At 38.6% G+C, this 16,640-nt stretch overlaps 1 protein-coding gene across 4 annotated transcripts in view; it reads left to right on the top strand.

The window, feature by feature from the left end:
* Window positions 1–16,640, top strand: part of IMMP2L (inner mitochondrial membrane peptidase subunit 2) — an 855,648-nt gene that overhangs the window by 36,323 nt on the left and 802,685 nt on the right. For all 4 annotated transcript variants that reach the window (XM_075065651.1, XM_032782923.2, XM_032782922.2 and 1 more), the window contains exons 2-3: window positions 2,382–2,519; window positions 13,036–13,139. In XM_075065651.1, the coding sequence (XP_074921752.1) occupies window positions 2,385–2,519; window positions 13,036–13,139 (239 nt within the window). In that variant the 5' untranslated portion in view covers window positions 2,382–2,384. The remainder of the gene's footprint in view (window positions 1–2,381; window positions 2,520–13,035; window positions 13,140–16,640) is intronic.

The raw sequence follows: 16,640 nt of genomic DNA on the forward strand, positions 1-16,640 counted from the left end.
GACCTGTTCTAGGCACCACCAAAAATTATACAAACCTGGCGCCCATGCAAGTGAAAAACATGCTTATCATTTATTTTGCAGAGCTGGCTCTTGTCACATAAGTTTAATACTTTATGAAGCTACGCTTCCATGGCTTGAACAGAAATTCAGTTAGCAATATTATTTCATTAAATATGCTTGGAATATCTTACAATACAAATAGTCTGTGTAGCACAACTGTGTTTCTGACAAGGAGTAAACAATAAGAAATTATAATATGTAACTTTAAAAATTCTGTAGTTAAGAAGGTTGAACCAAATTACATAAAGAACTACAATATTTCCTCCGAAAATACTCTGTTCATTCTGCGTAGTCATACTGGATGACTCTAGACTTCAGAGGGGAGAGCCCAGTCTATTCTCCTACCTATGCACAAATAACTCCTTTTAAAGTCAGCAGAGTTGTACACTTGGTGAGGAAAATAAATCTTATGTTTTGAGAGTTCAGTAAGTTAAAACGCTTCTTAAAAAGTGCTCTAGAAATATGCTATATTGAAAGCGCTGAAGGTAGAACTTTAACCAGAGAAATGGGTAAAACATGGGTATAAATATCCTCACTCTGCTTCCCCAGTGTGCTTCAACACTTGGTTTCAGGGAACACTTTTAGGGATGAAAGGGTATTTCAGTCATTGTATTCATCCAGTCATTTGTTTCTCATCTGTGAGAGCATCAAAAAAAGGTACTGATTGTGCTGGTGATCTGTGTGTGTGTGAGATGGACACATGTATATTAGCAACTGGACTGAGGCCATCAGTTGTATTTAATATATAAATTGCTCTTCTGTAAGTGCTGACAGATTGCTTGGTTTTGTATATGACACAAATGTATTATTCCCAACCCCAAAATCATGAATCAACCCTCCTCAAAATTATAAGTGACTCAAAGTTTGAGATTTTTTAAAAATTAAATTATGTTTTTGGTCTGTTTCCTGATTTTTGAACTCCCCCATCCACCTCCTGTGCGTTTGAAAATTACAGTGTTGCAAACTCTTAAAAATTTATAATAAATACAATGAATTTGGCTTTACGTGCAGAAGCTCTTACTTCAGAACCAAACGAAGATTGGGACCCCACTGTGCTGGGCACCGTACAAACGCATAATAAGAGACAGTCCCTCTCCTGAAGAGTTTACTGGTACTGCAAAGCATGGTGGTGAGTTTGTGATATGGGAGTGGGAACTGGGACTCACCAAATTCCTCTCATATAGGAGCTACCAATCATCCATTAGATAATTGATAGGGCAAAAGCTATGTTGCTTTTAGCAATGCCCTGAGGCAGCCAGTCCCCATTAAGGGCTAATGACATACCTTCAAGAACAAGACTTGCTTTCTGGAAAAATAAGTTTATAAAATCAAGTTCTGACTTCTTTGGAGTTTGCACAAGCAGGGTCTTTCGCACTGTGACAGTTTAAGACAGGAAGCCTGAATTTGTTTTGTGTGGAGTGGTAGGTAATGGGATGTTATGAGGATGAGAGAAGATAAAGATTCAGGAATCAAGACAGGAGACTTGGCTATGAAGTGGTGACTTTAGAGTTGAAACAGTCTGTATTTCATCACCAGCCTACTGAGTTGTCCAGTCTTCCACTCTGCTTTTAATTTATTAATGTTATGGCAATAAATCAAGGAATTGCAGTAGTGGTATATGTCCACGTGACTTACATGACTAATTACATTTGGCTGGTGTCTGAAACAATTGCAGTGATGTTTACTACACTGTGTGTGTGTGTGTTACTTTATGAAAGTGGAGATTTATAGAAGAACTATTATGTCCTATGTTACAAAATGAATGACATATTTCATATGCATAATATAACTGTTTCTCTTCTTAGCCACAGATTTCATAATCTCCAATGGCAGAGAAAAATATTTGGAAACTCTGACATTATACTCTGATTCATTATGCTCCAATTTATTGTTTCCTTATAGTTGATAAGTTTTTGCTACAGATACGTAACTGGGTTTTATCTCGCTATATTGCTGTTAACAGTTGCACTAAACAAATGGCTTGACTATTACTCGTTACAGTACATCAAACTTACTGGTACTTCTAAAAGTAAAGTCCACATAAAATGGTTAAAATAGATAAAAAGTGAGTGAGAGAATGCCAGACATCAAACTCTATTTGTCTATATCAGCAGATACATAACCACTGTTTTAATCACTGCAGGTTTCTGACTTTTCCTTCTATTGTATGCATTCATCTTTTCATAGCAGATGCTGAGGAACACTGACAAATTATACTTCATTTATCAATAAGTGTTCATTGCTTGATTATGATGAAAAACCCTGCTACTATTTAAGACTTGTTTTTACAGCGTTTCCATTTTCTTCCTTCATCTTTTCAGATTATGGCACAGGCTCAAGGCTTTGGGAGGAGATACATTAAAGCCTTTTTTAAAGGCTTCTTTATTGCTGTTCCTGTGACAGTGACTTTTCTAGATAGAGTGGCCTGTGTAGCAAGAGTGGAAGGAGCATCAATGCAGGTAACAAAGCTTTATTTACTGTTAAATTAAATCCATGTGTTTTGCAAAGCCTGGCTCTCAATTTTAAATAACTGATAACCCAGTTTTAAAGGTGGAGGGTGCAGGTGGGATATTATGTAGTAAAATGACATGTATGGACAGGGCATTACGTCATGGAGTGGTTTGCTTTCTAATATGTCACACAGGTATTCTGTAGTATGGCAAGAAAAGGCTCTTGGGAGTAAAACTTCACAGAATACTATAATGCTAAGGAAAGCAAAGAGGTATTCTTTCAACAAAAGATCTTTCTAAACTTTTGGCAAATCCAGATATACTCATTTTACAGTAGTAAAAATTTCAGTGTGGAATTTAGAGTCTGTGGAGGAGAGTGGATTGTTTGTTTATGAAATGTTCTATTTAAAACACTATGCATTTTAATTTTAAAAGAACAAACAACTATTACCAGGCTTATTGTCACTCATGACTTGTGTACAGGAGGTATTTCAGTAAGGAACCTGAATTAGATAAATTCATGGAGGATAGGTCCATCAATGGTCAGCATTGCCAACATGATGAGTGATGCAACACCATGCCCTAGGTGTCCCTAGCCTCTGACCGCCAGAAGCTGGTAATTGACATCAGGAGATGGAACGCTTGATTATTGTCTGTTCTGTTCATTCCCTCTGAAGCGCCTGGTATTGGCCACTGTCGGAAGACAGAATACTGGGCTAGGTGGACCATTGGTCTGACATCCTATATGGCTAATCTTATATTTTTAAGCTGGAAAATAGATGGCTTGAAATCGTGCTAATGCTTATTTTGTTTTTTGGGAAAGTTATATTCTAATGGGGTTATAGTGTATGCTTGCGATATAAACTGGTGTGCTAAAGCACATGGATATTCTGATATTTTTTGCAGTTTAAAGGGACATTTAAAAGGAAACAAAAGATTCTTGCTACAGAAAACCACCACTGCTTCCCCTTACTGTGTTATTGGGACTTTTCAAATGGATCCTGTTTCAATTTTGCAATTCTGTCGGAGTGACTCTGTTTGCCTGTTCCTTCATTGCATTCTTATGACCATATTCCAACATGTGTAGCTGTAGTATCTGTCTTCTGACAGTGCAATCGCCCATCTCCCAGTGAAAATTACCTTAGTGTAGCAAGGGGATTGTCTTCTCTGTTTTCTTTAAGGTTAATAGTGACTAGGGGTGAATCAACTTCTGTTCCATGTCATAGCTCTTTAAAGTTCCTGGACTTCTGGAGTAGCTGAAGATCTCAGGAAAAGCAGAGGCAGGTGTTGGGAGAGAGGAAGAGTCTTGAGGAAAACCTCGGCTACTGTTTCTTTAAGGGCCCAGGACCAGGAGCCTTGTAGTACAGTGTGGGGCAAGGCCTTCCCACTCGCCCAGCCAACAGGATAAGCTCTGGAAAAGAGAGCATTATATATTCTTCCTCTTCTGTCATAACGAGAGATACTAGCAGGGGACAGCCTGCTGACTTGGGCCAGCTCAGGAGGAAAAGGACTGAGTTACAAATGGGTCAGCCGGGAGAAGCTGGCTAAGGCTGCAAGGGGCCTGAAATTAGCACATAGGTCCCAGAAGGAGGGCTGTGGGACTCCTTGAATTAGCATGCAGGCCCCAGAAACAAGACTGTGGAGCTTTGGAACCAGGGTGAAGAAACCTGCTTGAAGTAGCAAACATACCCCTGAAGGAGAGCTGTGAGACTCCTGAATCAGGGAGAAGAAACTTGCTTGAACACAGACTCCAGAAACAGGACTGTGGGACCCCTGAACTTAGGAAAAGAGAGGCTAGGCCTGAGGAGCTAAAAGAGTTTTTTTGTATTTGGGAGACTAAATAAATAAGACCTCAGAAAGGAGGGGATCCTATTTTATGCATTCTCGCCTGAGTGTAAATTATTGTAAAGGACTAAGGGCTGGTCTACCAGTGCAGCTACAGCTCTGTAGCATGTCTAATGTAGACTCACTGTGCTGACGGGAGAGCGGATAATTACCCCACATCAACTAGAGGCGGAGTTGCTTAGGGAGTAGCTTTTTCACAGTCTGAGTGACATAACTTACATTGACTTAAGCGATAGTGTAGAAAAGCCCTAAGAGGGAACTGAGAGCAGGGCAGTCTCAGGCAGTGTGACTTCAGTTTGATATCGCTCAGTCTTGATGATGAGTATAAATTACTACTTGATCATGAATTTTATCTTTATGTAGCACTAATTTTTTTTTTTTTTTTTTTTTTTTTTTTTAAATTGTAAAGGCTTCAAAAGTACCTACAGATTAAAGGTTTGACTCTGAGGTACTGAGCTGACTTTTCTGATGTCCTGAGCCCAATGAGAATTCAAGCCTCTAAAGGTTTGAAAATGCTGATTCATAGTACTTGAGATGTTTTGGGCTTGATGAACTTTCAATAAATCACATGTTTCCATTTCCTGTCAACTCACCTGGTGGGCTACAAGGGAGCCTGGACTTCCAGAGTCCATGGCTTTGGGCTGCCCTGCATGCTGACTGCCCCAGGGCTGGGGACCCCAGGGCTTCCAGACTCCTGGGCCTGCTGACTCCCCAGGATTCCTAATTCTCACACCCTGATAGGGCTGCCCTGAAGGTGTAGATGTTGTAAACTTGGCATCTGGTGATGCTTGTACATTTCACTGTTGCGCACCATTGTCAGTTTCACTCACCAGATGCCAGGGTCCTGGAGAGCGGATTTCACTTTTAAAACACCATGTGTCGATGTTTCTGAAACAAAAATTTCATGGAATTTCCATTTCATAGGAAACTTCAAAAATATTTGGTTTACCAAATTTCAAAATGTTGACATTTCCCACTAAACAAATTCAAGTTTTGGCCAGCTCTACTTTTGTCCGATAGCTGAAAAATGTATGTTAATTTTTTAGCCCATTGAGTCAGGACCTCAGATTTACATCTCCTGAGAGGCAGCATCTCCAACAATACAATATGTTCTAGAACCATGCTGGAATATTGTTTTAGTGCTGATTTGGAGGGATGAGTGTTACAAGGCAATCCACATGATCTTTTGTATAAGATAAGTTTGAAGAACACGAAAAGCATAGTTCAAAACCAAGTTAGACTTCTGTGCTATATAACATATCTTGCATTCTTATGTCATTACATTTTTCAGAACACTACAAACCTTAACTAATTTTAAACATTTGTAATAAAATATTCAGTTATTTTTATGCGAAGATTTATTAGATCCAAACGAGACCAGTCTTTTAGCAGGCACGTTATTTTAAAGAAATATATTTCTCTCTCATACTGCAGAGCTTGAGAAAGGAAAACTACAAGTCACTGCTTTAGAATGCCATTTCTTTATCTTGCACTTCAGAAAGTGATTTCTGTTGAATGCATTTGAAAGCTATAAGATAGGAGGGAAAGTGAAGCTCAGTCAGCATGTAGTCTTATTCATCAATAGCATGCTTCTATTAGGTATATGATTGTGTTGACTTCAAGGTGTCACTGTATGATCTCCAAGATTTGATTTGTACTAGATCGCTTAGACACCTAGCTGGCTTTCTGCACTCATTATTCTAGTTCCTGCTGATTTTGAAATTAAAAGTTATGTCAAGAAGCAAGGAATAGGACTTTTTTCTTTTCAGATTGTTTGTTTGCTTTTTGTTTTTATTTTGAACCCAGAACGTGTGTAATGTTGCTCTATAACCACTAAAGATTGTAACTCTTTTGATACTCTAGCAAATATACTGCACGGAGGTCCTCAAGAAAACAGATATTTTGCAATTTATTCTCAATCATTATGGCAGACTTCACAAATTTAATTTTCATGTTGATTTTGCATTTTCACAGTATTGAGAACCACCTGGTGGAAGCTTTCTTCTGCTCAGTCACCTTTTTGGGGGTATTCATCACTGATCTGTAAAGTAATGCACCATTCAGTGTTACCACTTCACTGCTTCATCATCTAACTTTTTTTTTCTTTTTAAACATCCTTTTCTTTAACTTTCTAGTGGAGGCCTTGTTTCTTAGACTGTCAGAGTTTTATGGAGATATACCTATCTCATAGAACTGGAAGGGACCCCAAAAGGTCATCAAGTCCAGCCCCCTGCGTTCACTAGCAGGACCATGTACTGATTTTGTCCCTGATCCCTAAGTGGCCCCCTCAAGGATTGAACTCACAGTACTGAGTTTAGCAGGCCATGCTCAAACCACTGAGCTATCCCTCCCCCTGTGGTGTTCTTATCTAACATCTTGTTAGTAATAATGGACTTCAAATGGATTCCTGTTGATTTACAGCCTTGAATATATGTGACAGAAACAGCTGATGTGATGATTTAGTAATTTACTGTTATGGATCTTGTAATTTTTCCTGTGATGTTGATTATACTCTTATTTTATAGGGTTACTGTCCTATATAAATGCACCTTCATTTTAAGTCTATATCTGTTCATGGCTTCTGTTGAGTTGCAATGCTTTCTGTTTGATACATTAAAGTTTGTTTATACTTAAGTGGATTGATCATATTTTTTCCTAATGATATGGAAAAGGGAACCCCCTGATGGTTAATGAATGTAAGGATTCATATATCCAAATTAGCTACTTTGAAATGTTAGATTACAAAATGAGCTTGCAATTTTATTTCCAAGTTCAGAAACAACTGAGTGTTATACTAAGAATTTAGTCTAGTGATCAATAACTTCTGACAAAGTACACCTGCCTGTAAACGCTACAGTAGCAAATATTTTTGAATATTATAATCCACTATGCAGTATACCTGTAGTAATTACTTATTCTATGGCAATTTCTCCTTGTAATATTATGATTACCATGACTATACCTGTGCCTGCATGCTGCTTTGAATATTTCTCCTCTTCTTCAAGGTATAAGAAAATAAGCCTTGACCTTCTGGTGTCCACCAGCAGCATAACAAGTATCAAGTTAATCATTATTTATTGTTGAAGAGTGTATTGTTTCCCTCTTACTTATAGAACCTTGTGTCCCGTGAGGCTCCCATCATATGACTGAGACCTTAATTTACTTCCTTTTAGCATTAGATTTGTTAGTAATTGGAGAGTCAAAGTGCGATGTGACTTCTGCACCCTTGTTCTAAATTAAGACCTATGTGTCCCATTTGCACTGAGCTATTAAGCCAGGAGTTTGAACAAACTAGAGAGGTTTCAGACTAGAGATACGTATGGAACATTCTTGAATTTTGTTTCCTTAAAAATAACTGCATTTATGGGTCCATTTGTTAACCCTCTTTCAGAAGTAGCACTGGGTGTGTTTGTGGATTTTTTTTTAAACTTGGGGTTTAACTGCTAATAAAAAAGCATGGAGTGTAAGTTACCTGTAAACACAGTTTTATATATGGTGTTAGTGTTCAGGAACGACATCACAATTTATACTTTTTGCTAGATTTATTATTGTTTGTGGGGGACTGTAATTGTTAATGTAAGATGAAAGTAGTCTCCTTCAGGTTCTCCTCCCTTCTTCATACCTTCTGATCCTAAAGAACTGTTTCTATATGTGTCAATAAGATGTCATTTCATTATATCAAGATGCTGTGGGAAAGAAGCAAAGCAAGTTATCCTAAATTTCAGTGTGTCCCTTGGATGTAATGTTAAAATATAGCTATTAATGAATTGGGTACCAAGCCTCTACCTCCCAAACAAACCATGTCAGTAATATATTTTTAAAAACAGTATATTTTTCACAAACTTGGCAAAAAGTTTAGAATGCTCTGGAATACAATGATATTAATATAGCAACATATATTTAAAGTATAAGAGAGTGTTTAATATCACTACTCATTAGAACAGAAGGCTGGGTGGCAACTGCTAGGTTGTAACCGTGTCACTGACTTGCTGTTTGTCCTTGGGCAGATCAGCTTACTTTTCCATACCTTAAAATCCCCATCTTTAAATTGAAGACAATACTCACTTATCGCACAGGGACTAGGTGTTGTGAGTTTTGATGAATGCTGACATAGTATTTTGAAAGCTTTGTAAGCATAAGGTGTGAAATGCCTCTACTCTTGGAGTCAGATGTTCAAATTCCAACTGCATCAAACCCACCCTCTAGCCTTACTGTGTTTCTTCACACGAAGATTTAGGCCATGTCTACATGCCAACCTTTTATGTTGGCAAAGCTTATAACACTCACTGATGTGAAAAAACAGCCCTTGAATAACATAAGTTATGCGTCTCCCACTGATGTAACTACCGCTGCTCATTGGGGGTGGCTTAATTATGTCAATAGGAGAGCTCCCTTCCATCGACATGGAGTGGCTACACGAGAGGTCTTACAGCAGCGCAGCTGCATCAGTACAGCTGTGCCATAAGAACATAAGAATAGCCATACTGGGTCAGACCAAAATAAATATTAGCACGATTTCAAGCCATCTGTTTTCCAGCTTAAGAATATAAGAACAGCCATACAGGTTGTCAGACGAAAGGTCTGTCTAGTCCAGTATCCTGTCTTCTGACAGTGGCCAATGCCAGGTGCCACACAGGGAATGAACAGAACAGGTAATCATCAAGTGATCCATCCCATCGCCAATTTCCAGCTTCTGGCAACTGTAAGCTCTCTAGTTCAGACATAACCTTAGTGTGCAGCAAGCTAGGGTGTGAATGTTTCAAACAGCAGTATGTCAAAGTGCACTATGGAACTTTTAGTGCATGTCAGCAGGGTCCACGCAATGCGTTAGTACACATTAGGCTAGTGTGCTGTAGATTTACACCCTGGCTTTCTGTGCATTAAGTCTCCATATAGACAAGCCCTTAGGTAGATAAGTTGAGTACAAGGCAGTGCACTTGTGGAAATCTTTTATATGAAACTTTATGTAGCTCTCCCCGCCACTTTCCTCCCTGGGTTACTCGGGAACAGGCAACACTCACCTGTGTGCCTGGGTACCTGATGTTGTTGACATTAAAGGAGATCTGAGTATCCCAGTGGTGGTGATGGATAGGTGGGAATCCTCTATCCACCCCTCTGCTGCAGTCACTTTACTCCTAAAGGAATTTTAAATTGGCGGTGCCTCCACCTGGCTGGCCCCTGTACACACTCAATGATGTGCCTTGGGAACCTCCAGGAATAAACCTATTGTAATAATAATAATCTGTGGCATAGGTCTAAGTCAAAATACCAATTACAAATAATATACATCCAATATACTTACATTAGTGTTAACATATATTTACTTAACTACTTAAAGAAACAGAGTTTCTTAATGGACTAAGATTAAATGTTACTACTAATTTAAATCCACAGGGGTCAGTTGAATAAAAACAATTAATAAATATAGTATACAGTAATAAATGAAACTTATCTAACTGGCATTTACACTGTCACCATTTACTCAACTCTGGAGTGCAGCTGCTTGGGATTTCAGAGTCCTAGACACTTGCTTGTGTAGGCGCGCTTTAAGAGCTGGAGACAGGACTCTGTTGGTTCTGTGTATCAGCCCAGTCAAGGTAACAAGCTGCACAACTCGTCTGAAGATAGGAGTTGGTCTCACCAAATGTCAGCAGCTCTGGATCCTGGTTCGATGGGAAAATCACTCTGCCTCTCCTCAGACTCAGTCTCTCTGCTGTGCCCCTTCCCATGCAAGTACTTTCCCAAATAAGAGTAGAGGTTGCTCACAGTTGCTTCACGGCAGGCCCACCTCAGTCAGCTCCAGGCACAGCAATAGTCTCTCCCTTGGCTCCAGCAAAGCCACAAACTGTCTCTGATGTGCCTTCCTCTGTCAAAGCCCCAGCAGGCTTTCTGTAGCTGCTTCTATCTTCCTAACAGCAGCTCCTGGTATGGACAGAGTGCCACACCCACAGTCTGGCTCCCCCCCCCCCCCCCCCCAAAAAAAAAAAATTGAGAGCCACTGCCTGCACTCCCTGGAAGAGTAAGTCTCTGTCTTTTCCGAAGGCATCATGGGAGTTGTAATCTCTAAGGCAAGATTGCAGCATACGGATCTTCCCAAAAAAGCAGCAAAGAGTCCCGTGGCACTTATAGACATATATCAAGTTTTGGAGCATGCATGAGCTTGTGGGTGAATACTCACTTCAATTGGATGCATGTAGTGGAAATTTTCCAGGGGCAGGTATGTATATGCAAGCAAGAAGCAGGCTGGAGATAATGAGGATAGTTCAATCAGGAGGATGAGGCCCTCTTCTAGCAGTTGAGGTGTGAAACCAAGGAGGAGAAGCCATTCACAGTCTTGTGTTTAATCCTGAGCTGATGATGTTCAAATTTTGCAGATGAACTGAAGCTCAGCAGTTTCTCTTTGAAGTCTGGTCCTGAAGTTTTTTTGCTGCAGGATGGCCACCTTAAGATCTGCTATTGTGTGGCCAGGGAGATTGAAGTGTTCTCCTACAGGATCTTCCCAACTAGAACAGTCCCAATAAAGTTCAGAGGCCCCTCTAATAAAAGGGGCCTATAAATAAAAAATAGGGTCTGTGCATTCAACAGACATCAGAGATTCTATGGCACTTTCAATTACATTAAGGGTTTGTGCTTTTGTCATTGTTCCAATATCCTCTCTCCTCACTGTCATGCAGGATGCTACGTACCCATTGGTTGCTACCCTCCAGTCCAAAGGTGGTTGCATTTCAGTGTCCTGAATATAGTTTGTGAATCATTTGCAAAGTAAAGTGCTATGCAAATGTAGAAAATATCCTCTGATGAAAGATGCTGCATAAATAGAAAGTATAATATAAGTAGGAAATAACACTAAAAAAATTCTGATGTCCGCTTGAAATATAGTTGTAATAAGATGATTTCCCTTAACTGGTACTTGCAATACATATAGTTTGTTGAATAAATATGGTTATACCTCCCATTTCTAAACATTATGGGCCAAATTCCATTGACCTGCATTGGAGTTTTGCCAGTTTACACCAGTGGAAATTTGACTTTGTCAGTTTAAACCTGCGGATAAAAAAGAAACTATCTTTAGTAGTTAGTACCTGACTAAAATAATGTATCTTAAATAAATGTTTTATACCTTGTTCTGATACTGATGTCTGTGCATGAGCTTCATTCTTATTAACATGACTTATACCTGCCTTAAACCTTGGTGGATCCATTTTTGTCTTATGGCCATAAGTTAATATCACACAAGTCCTATTTGAAATAAATCTTCGTCAGCCTCTGTCTGGGTAGGAAACAAAAGAGGAATGAGGAAACTCTGTTTATAATGAAGAGAAATGGCATTCAATTTTTAAGCAGCTTTATAAATAGAAAACAGAGTCAATAAGTGGGCGGATGAGAAAATAATGAATTATTACAATTACTTTTGTGAAGCTGAATTCGTCAGAAATAATAGGTAGTCTTCTTTAGACAAGGAACATAATTTTGTAAATATTTATTGTGACTATAAGTAAACTGAAGCCTACACTGAATGATTATAGGTTGATGAGAACTCTAAGACAATGTATTGGGAGGACTTCATTTCAGTGCATTGTGCCCATTTGTTGTGATCATCATAGATATATCCAATATGAGCTGGAGAGCCCCAGAAGCTAACTAGCTCATGGTTGGTGGAATGCTCCACTTCAGTGTCTAAGAACAGAGAACTGTAAGGTGGAATCTGAAGTCTTTTCTGCCATTAATCAAGATACATGTCAGTTAGTACTTTAATAACAACATGACAGCTGGAGATGATTGAATATTTTCTGATGGAACACTTCCATTGGAAAATGCTGATTTGATAGAATCAAAACATTCTGCTGTAGCATAATGATTCTGTCAAAACTTTCAGTGGAAACCAGGTAGCCCAACTAGCCTTGTTGCCCGCCATCCTGGATGCTCCCTGCTTCCCAGGGCAGCTGGGAGGAAACTGAAAAATTCCATTTTGGTTGTCCTGTGACTTTTAACTTTTCATCCTGATTCAGGATAAATATTTTTTTTCAAAATTTTTCACATGATGGAAATACCATTTTTCAACTAGCTCTGTTGGCAACTGTCTATTATAGTCTCGAAGAGGGGGTTAGCAGTCTCAAAACTCTCTCAAGAGGCAGGTATTCGATTGGACTAATGCCAACTTGACTGAGTACATTCCGGAACTCTAAATCTGTCAAGCAAAGGGGTGTGGTAGCAGATGACCTCCATTACATATTTCAGGGACAACATGAGTGGTACTTGATACAGGCTATGGTGGAAAGGCTCTTCTCAAAATGGTGCCACTCTTCATGAGAAGTTGTAGTGCAAAGCATTCTTGATTCCTGTTATATCCTAAGAAGAGTATGGAATTGCGGTTGAATTGCAATTTGCATATTGTAGTGTATTACAAGATGTACATTGCATATTGTAATGTATTGCAAGATGTACTATAAATATATGGTATTTAACTATTATCAGCACCTAATATAAGTAGGTTCCACCAAACATACTCTTCTCACCAGTGATTCAGATCCTAGTCCCATAAAACCAATGGCCATTAGCTTTAATGATATCAGGATTGGGACCTCCCAGGAAATGGGAGAGGAGCTGGAGAGGAGGAGTTTTAGGAAAAATGTTGAATTTCTTACTTTTAACTTTTAAAACTCTTTTCCTCTTTCCTTAGCCTTCCTTGAATCCAGGGGAAAGACAGGTATCTGATATAGTGCTTTTAAACCATTGGAGCATTAGGAATTATGAAGTGAAACGTGGAGACATTGTGTCATTAGTGTAAGTAATTTCAAATACATTTAAATACATATTTATACACATCTTGAACCGTCAGCATTGTAATAGGTTTCATCTGTAATGCCACCGTGTATTTTTTTTATACTGGCAATGAAGCTATACAGAAAATTGATTGTATGAGCAACAAATGCATTATTGTAAATTTTCAACATACAAGAAATCTTCAAAGGGTTCAGTATCATGGATTTGCTTGAAAGAAGAAAAGTGTCAAGTACTGTGTGTTGTTATATAGATGTTTACAAGAACTGCCAAGAAAAAAAGATATGTGCAGTAAGGTATTTGAGATTTCTAATCAAGTATAGTGATCAGTTCAATGATGATTATAGATCTGAAATACAGTAGGTAAAAAAAAAAACCACTTGGATTAATGTAGCATAGGAAGAGACTATTTTTTTAGGTCATGTTGCTTTATGGATATATTTAATTCAGGAGGAAAACCCTCTATTTTCTTAATGTTTAACATATCATAGTAACTTTTATCTGGAAAAATCTATTTACCACATTTAAGTTTAAGTAAGATCACAAAAATCAAACTTCTCTTTGAAGTACAACTTTATAAAAAATGGCTTATGAATTAAAACATGGTGGCCTAGATATCAAGCCAAAAGGTGGCACTGTTTCTCTGTTGAAAATATTCAAGACCATTAGAGGACAAAAACTCCATTTCAGTCTTAATGTAATATAGAAATGGAATGTCAAAGTGTGTATAACTGACATGATATAATACATTCTCATAGGATATGCTTGGATGGTTTAAGCTTAAGCTTTTTAGTTTTATAAGTAAAATGCATAGTATATAGACTGCAACTGAACTTGGCTTCCAAAGGTAATTTCCTTAGGTTCCCTGTGCATTTTACATCTGTTTTAATGGACCACGTTGTTATGGCTACGTGTCTACTGAGGTGGCAATTAATATATAAATTTTACTACCAATTGTTTAAGCAAATATAAAAAAAATCTACTGCTGTTCTTTTGTACGAATTTTTGGACTTCTTTTTCTGGTTCTTGAATGGGCTACTGCATTTTCTGACAGATTTTTCTAAATGCTTTGACTAAAGTAGTATATTATTCATATTTGAGACACTTTTCACTTTGTGGAGGGCCTCCAAATTCAGGCCAGCTTATTGATTGAATGCGTGGAAGCAGATTCTATGTGTTTGTACATACTTCTGCCCAAGTCATATCCTAGAGGTTACTTTAAATTTAGTAGTATATCTGGTTAGTAATTATTGGACTGAATAGAAGGTCAGCGAGTTTAACCAGGCACAAGTGGAATAACATGGTTACATAGTCATTATGCTTTCAAAGGTTCCCTGCTATTGTCTGATCCATCTGCATGGATTACTTTCATAATGTCACACAGATGCCTTGTTTTTGAAACCTCCTTGTTACCAGCCTTTTACATGCTGGGTTATACAGTTGTGTCCTCATTACTCTTTTATCTTCTGTTTGGCAGGGTTGTTCCCTCAGTTAGTTGGTGGTGGAAAGATTATCCACCCATGTGGAAGAGGTCACATAATAGCCATGCATCTGTACTGAGTTTTTTCCTTATTCTCTGGGGAAGTGTACGGAAAGCACAGAACAGTGTGGTCAAAAGTCACAATGAGCACAAAGGAAAACAAAGAGATGAAATTTAAGAAGATTCACTATAGTTTTTTTTATGTAGAAATATTAAAGGATATGTCATTACTTAATTTAGAGAATCTTATTATGTGGGTTCATTAGAAATTGAGTTAAACTAGCACACTGGCCTTTCCCTACTTCCTTCCAAACTTTGGAGAAGTTTAGATCCAAATTTTGTGACTTAGGCCAATATATCATAATACATTTTAAAGTCTGAATATAACAATATGATGTGGTAACCCTTGTATGATGTAGTATCCATGTGAAAAGAAATTGTGCAGGCACATGTTTATTCGCTCTAGAGACTTAACTTCTGGTACATGAGTCTTTTATTGAGTAATAGATTAATTTATCCTACTCATCTCTAGCCCCCACCTATCGTTATATGATTGAGTGGTCAGTACATATGGTGTGTGTGTGTGTGTGTGTGTGTGTGTAATTTTACTAGCTTATTCTTGCATCGAGTGTTTGATATGGGCATCACTATACTGCTTGTTAGAGGACTCAGTTGGACTCCGAGATTACAGGTATGCATCGCTACACATCTTACAAAATCAGCAACTGCATGTACACCCACATGACACACAGTCGCTGGTTGTAGATGAGAAGCATTATACTGTGGCATCAATCCTTAAAAATATAAATTAACATACAGGGCCAGATTTGGCGTCTGGGTGTTGCTCTCCTGGCTTCAGTGTGGGTGAGTAACTGATGGAAGAATTTGGTAGTAGAGGTGAAGTTTGTGTAGTGTGAGTCTTGTAAAACCTAGTGCGATTTCATTGTTTCCTTTTTAGTTTTTCTTAGAAGGAGCAGGTTGACCCAGAGGCGGATTTGAGTACAGGCTTCTTTATTGCGATATTTGTTCCCCTCAACCCAATTGTCAAGTAAGCACTGGATTAGTTACAGCACACTCGTTTTGTGAAAGTTAATATGTAAATGCCTACATCCGTTACAACACCCCAAAACCCTTATTAAGTAATAGAAATACCCATACTGCTGGTATACCCATCCCTATCTATTGTTCACAGCATTACGCATGTCATACAGGCATTTTTGCCTTGAAAATGCGTTTCTTTGCAACAATCTGTTGCTACAAATTTCCCTAATGAGCAGTTCTCAGGGCAAGGAGGAAGGGATCATGAAAGTTGAACTTACAAATGTAGAATTATATACAAAAAAACATGCATTCAAAAATAAAACAATGTAAAATTTTAGAGCCCCCAAGTCCACTTAGTCTTAGCAATTGGCTGACCAAGAAGTCAGACAAACAAGTTTGTTTACATTTATATATAGCGTGATAAAGTTCTTCCTCTACCTTGGTGGGTCCTGCACTTATTGGCGGATTTTGCTAGCCTCAGAGGTCTTCCTGTGTTGGATTAGGAGTTGGGACATTTTGGGGGGAACCCAGGCGAGCCCAGAGCCCCGTGGACTGCAGCTGTCTAGAGTGCCTTCTGGAGCAGCTACACGACAGCTACAATTCCCTGGGCTACTTCCCCATGGCTTTCTCCCAACACCTTCTTTGTCCTCACCACAGGACCTTCCTCCTGATATCTGTTAATGCTTGTACTCCTCAGTCCTCCAGCAGCATGTCCTCTCACTTTCAGCTCCTTACGCACACCTCACTAACTTTTTATACCAGGTGTCCTGATTAGCTTTAATTAATTCTAGTAACTTCCCAGTTGGCTACAGGCGAAATGGTGAAATAAGTTTAGATCCTCTAGTGACCTCTGTACAGATACAACTCTGAACCTGTGTGGAACAACAATGAACTTAATAGGCTCCACTCACACATAGTGTATTGTAGAATTGGAGCCCATTTTGCCATGATGCCTAGCGTAGGTTTGGGGATATTGTGACGGT

This window comes from Chelonoidis abingdonii, chromosome 1 (assembly GCF_003597395.2).
Source record: "Chelonoidis abingdonii isolate Lonesome George chromosome 1, CheloAbing_2.0, whole genome shotgun sequence".
NCBI classification, from domain to species: domain Eukaryota; kingdom Metazoa; phylum Chordata; order Testudines; family Testudinidae; genus Chelonoidis; species Chelonoidis abingdonii.